The 4,106-nt window shown below is 42.0% G+C and overlaps 1 protein-coding gene across 1 annotated transcript in view; it reads left to right on the top strand.

Moving 5' to 3' along the window:
- The window catches only part of LOC101845077 (protein ELYS), a gene marked incomplete at its 5' end in the record, with an annotated part of 121,831 nt that overhangs the window by 5,506 nt on the left and 112,219 nt on the right, over positions 1-4,106 (top strand). Inside the window, 1 exon segment of the mRNA XM_013080061.2 lies at positions 3,171-3,242. Coding sequence (XP_012935515.1) covers positions 3,171-3,242 — 72 coding nt within the window.

A 4,106-nucleotide genomic window follows, 5' to 3' on the forward strand; every position in this document is an offset into this window, starting at 1 on the left:
TGTGTGTATGTGTGTGTGTTTGTGTGTGTGTGTGTGTGTATGTGTGTGTGTGTGTGTGTGTGTGTGTGTGTGTGTGTTATCTTCATTTTCTCACTCAAGTGTATCTGTTCATAACTTCTATATTTTTCCCTCTCTTTCAACAGCGTCTAATCCCTTTTTCTCAATATAACAACACTCCTTTTTCTCAATCTTTCATCTCTCTCAATCCACACTCTAACCCACCCATTTCCATTTTTGTCCTCGGCTTAGTTTTTATCCTTGCCCGTGTCGTTTTATAATTCTATCTGCTGTCTATTTTCTCCAGCAGCTGCCCACCTCTCCCTCTCCCCCTTTGAATCTCTGACCTTTTCAATCTCCCCCCTCTCTCTCTCTCTCTCTTTCTCTCTCTCTCCCTCCCTCACACAGACATACACACACGGAAATTTTTTAGTGAGAGGGATTTGTCTTTGATCCCAATATCAAATCCTGATTTTGAGATTTAATAGAAAGGCTAAAAATTGCCAAACTGGAGGTAAAATACCTGTTTCATTGATTTAATTATTTTGACATCGTCTGATCCCAACTGAAAGCAACTGAAATGTGGAGACTTTTTAGAATTACAGTTGAAACTGTGTAAGACAGAATTGAAAGGGAGCCAGAAAAAAATTCCGTCTTAGACATTTTCTGTCTTTGACAGGGGAATTTAGGGGGAGGGGGGGGGGGGGGGTGTTCAAAGGCCCAGCTGATGGGATCAAGGATCGCTTGTTCGATCGGCAAGCAGTGGTCAAAACTCCACACCTCTCAACTGCTATCCTGTCAGATAATGACATGCGTCAGTCTTACAACCACTGCTTGCCTTTCATAGGACCACTTTTTGACCTATTGAAAACAGAAACGTTTGAACATCTCCTTTACTTCCACCCTTAGCCCCACCCATCGATGTAACAAGCATAGTCAACCAATGCCACCCCTCACTGCCATCATGTACCAACGATTCAAGGAGCTATTTTCTCGGCTGGCTGTATGATAAGGGCAGCAGGCATTGGTCAATCTAATTTCACACCTCTGGTTTCTGGCTACCCAGGAAAGTTTCCGTAGTGGTTCGCTACTCGAGCATTCTCTTGGGCAGTCATAAGATTTCACACCCACACTACCTTGACCATCTGCATCGCTCAGGGCTCACATGTGAGGGTAACATCTACCCCCAAATTGCTCCCCTACTCCCCTCCCTTGCCCAGCGACATGGCCATGGCGATAAGTTTAGAGCCGGCGAAACCAAACTTGCGAGTTTTGTTTCAAATCAGGGCTGATAGACCTGCATGTTTGCCGACAATCGCGACCCGACCCGCGAGCCGGCCGATGCTATCGCTAGGCCCACCTGTATTAGTCAATGTGGGAAGAGCAAGGCCTGGCCAACTGCCAGCGCCCCCTTTTTCTCCCGTCGGCTTTGTCGGCACTTTCGTTTTCGTGCCGACGTCGGCGCTTCCGACATAATTGTCGGAACCTGAATAGAACGAATACGAAAAAGTACGACGACCTAAATTATCTACTTTCATTTCGTGCTCGAGCGGCCATTTTGAATTTCGTTTGTTGACTGATTGTTTAGATCATGTGGATTCTTTCAAGTCCGACTCACTTGTTCTACTTTAGATCTAGATTTATAGATCATTGTAGACCTCAATGGAGGATTCATATTCCAATTTCTATTTTGTCAAACCCTATTATAGGTTGTGTTGTAATATTAATGTTGGTAAAACGCATTTTATCAGGTGCGTGAATTATTTACTTAGAATAAAGATCTAATCTAGACTCAGCTGAGTCCCTCTGTTCGGAATCGGATGCAGATTTCTCGTTCAAGGCCTTTTCCTATTCACTTGTTCTACTAGATCTAGATCTAGATTTATTTAGATCACTAGATCTATAATATAACTAGATCTATTTGGAGGATTCATATATTCCAATTCTATTTAAATTGTATCAAACTCTTTATAGCAATGTAGATCTAGACCATAATATTATGCTCCTTGTTTGTTTTGGAGTGTGCTTTTTTTTTTTTTGTTGACTTGTGCTGGCCTTTTTACATGAGGTCTGTTGCAGGTTCTTTTTTGGGTTAGGCCTAGGGTTAGGTCTCTTCTTTTGTGTTTGTTCGGGTGGTCGCTCGTTACTCGGAAGTCCCTCCTTTTATGGCACCCACAATTTAAAAGCTCTTATAAGTTATTTGGGGGAGGGGGGGGGGGGGGGGTGCGCCAAATTTTCAGACAATCTGGTTGAGGCTCACATGCAGGTCAAGCTGAGTGGGTAAAGCATTTTCCGTTTTAGACAGGTAAAACCCTCGGAAGGGAGCGGATTTTTCTTTCCGTTTCCGTGTTGGACAGGTTTCCGTTTTATACAGGTAGTTAAAGAGGAATATATCAAGAGGGGAGCGGGGAGATTCCGTTAAGACAAGTGTCCATTTTATACGGCTTTCCGTTAAGGCAGGTTCGACTGTATGTGGAAAGAAAAGAAATGAAAGAAGGGAATGGGAACATTGCCTCAGTACAAAAGCCCTCTATGCCTAGAACTAGGATGTTATGGTTGTTGAAACTTTCATCTCATCTGTTTCAGAAATTTTGGCTGGGTCAAAATCTTCAAAATCATCAGAACCAAAACCAATTAACACACTTAGTATGTCTGCATTGGATCCATCATCACCCGCCCAATCTGACATTTTTGTGTTTTTTTTATCTCCACGTCCCAAAGTGTGAAAATTGTACCACCCCCCCAAACCCGTTAGTCTGCGTTACTTTCGGTTGAAGTGACCTACCTACAAAGGCGAGTAAAATTGATAATACCAAGACTAGTATCCATCTTGTAGTACTTTGTTTTTTTATGAGACCTGTGCACATTGCGGAATATGGTTGTGAGCTGTACTGGAGTGGGGGTAGGTCGCCCAACTGCGACCAGTGGCTACAAGATGTACACGAAGCAGCGTTTACTTTGGCTTGAATGCCTTGATGCTGATACCAGTAAGGTTTTGTTGTGAACTATCGTTATTTTGTTATGAATTCCACATCGTCTATCAATGTAGAACATTTCTTAAATAATGATAAAGCGTTGTTATAATTGATAGAACATGTTTTTTGCTCTTTTGCTACTTACTATACTACGCGATCACGTAGTGTGATGAGAATGCTTTGTGTCTTCGTCTTCAGAGCAATGTCACAGAGAAGGCCTCTTCTACTATCGCAGACAAGATGACACTGTCCAGAAAGTCCTTGATGAAGGTAGGTATATTTTATTGTTTGTTAGTCCCTCTCATGCGCATAGCACTTGTTCCTACATCCTGTTCCTAGGGGAGTTCTCGCGTACATTACATGAGACCGCTATATTTAGCTAAATTTTAGGCCTATAACTTTATGTTCCTGCATGAAATATATATATGAGTCAAGATTTGAGTTGGCATACAGAAACATCATATTTTTTAAACCTACTGTTTTCCACCCCCTGGCTTCTTTTGTACATTGATATTTGAACGCTGAGGATGCTTCTCACTCACGTGTGAGTGGATGAACTACTCACACACGATGTTACTTACTGTCTCCTGTCTCTCACTTTCTTTTTGCCAGAGGTTTTCTGATCATTGCATTATTATCGTATTCACTTGTCAATCTATTTTTAAACATCTATATTTCAGGGCTGCCTAAATCAACCGATTTTTCCGGTAGTTACTGATTTTGGGCCTGTTCTACCGCCATACCGATAAGGTGTCAAAACTAATCTTTCTCCTTCCTTTCATTCATTCATTCTTTCTATCTTCAGGTTTTTGCTGCAGCTGGAAAATCTGCACTCTATTCATTTATCTAGAAAACAGAATTAAGAAAATCAGTGTCAGAGGAAAACATTCTAAAATCAGTCTTGGACTAGAAAATTGATCAGGTCTAAATGAGGATTCTACTCAGGGGGACTGCAGGGATTACCCGGGAATCTGGAAAAAAAATCGCAGAGACCCGAGAAAATGCACAAATTCCTTGAAACCAAATCTGAAAAGGCCACTGAGTTCATATTTTACCGGTCGCGTTTGTGATATTACATTCGGCTTTCCCCAGTCCGAGAGTATGTTTCACACGAATAAGTGGCTATGGCAGCAC

This window comes from Aplysia californica, unplaced genomic scaffold, assembly GCF_000002075.1.
Source record: "Aplysia californica isolate F4 #8 unplaced genomic scaffold, AplCal3.0 scaffold00073, whole genome shotgun sequence".
In the NCBI taxonomy this organism is placed as follows: domain Eukaryota; kingdom Metazoa; phylum Mollusca; class Gastropoda; order Aplysiida; family Aplysiidae; genus Aplysia; species Aplysia californica.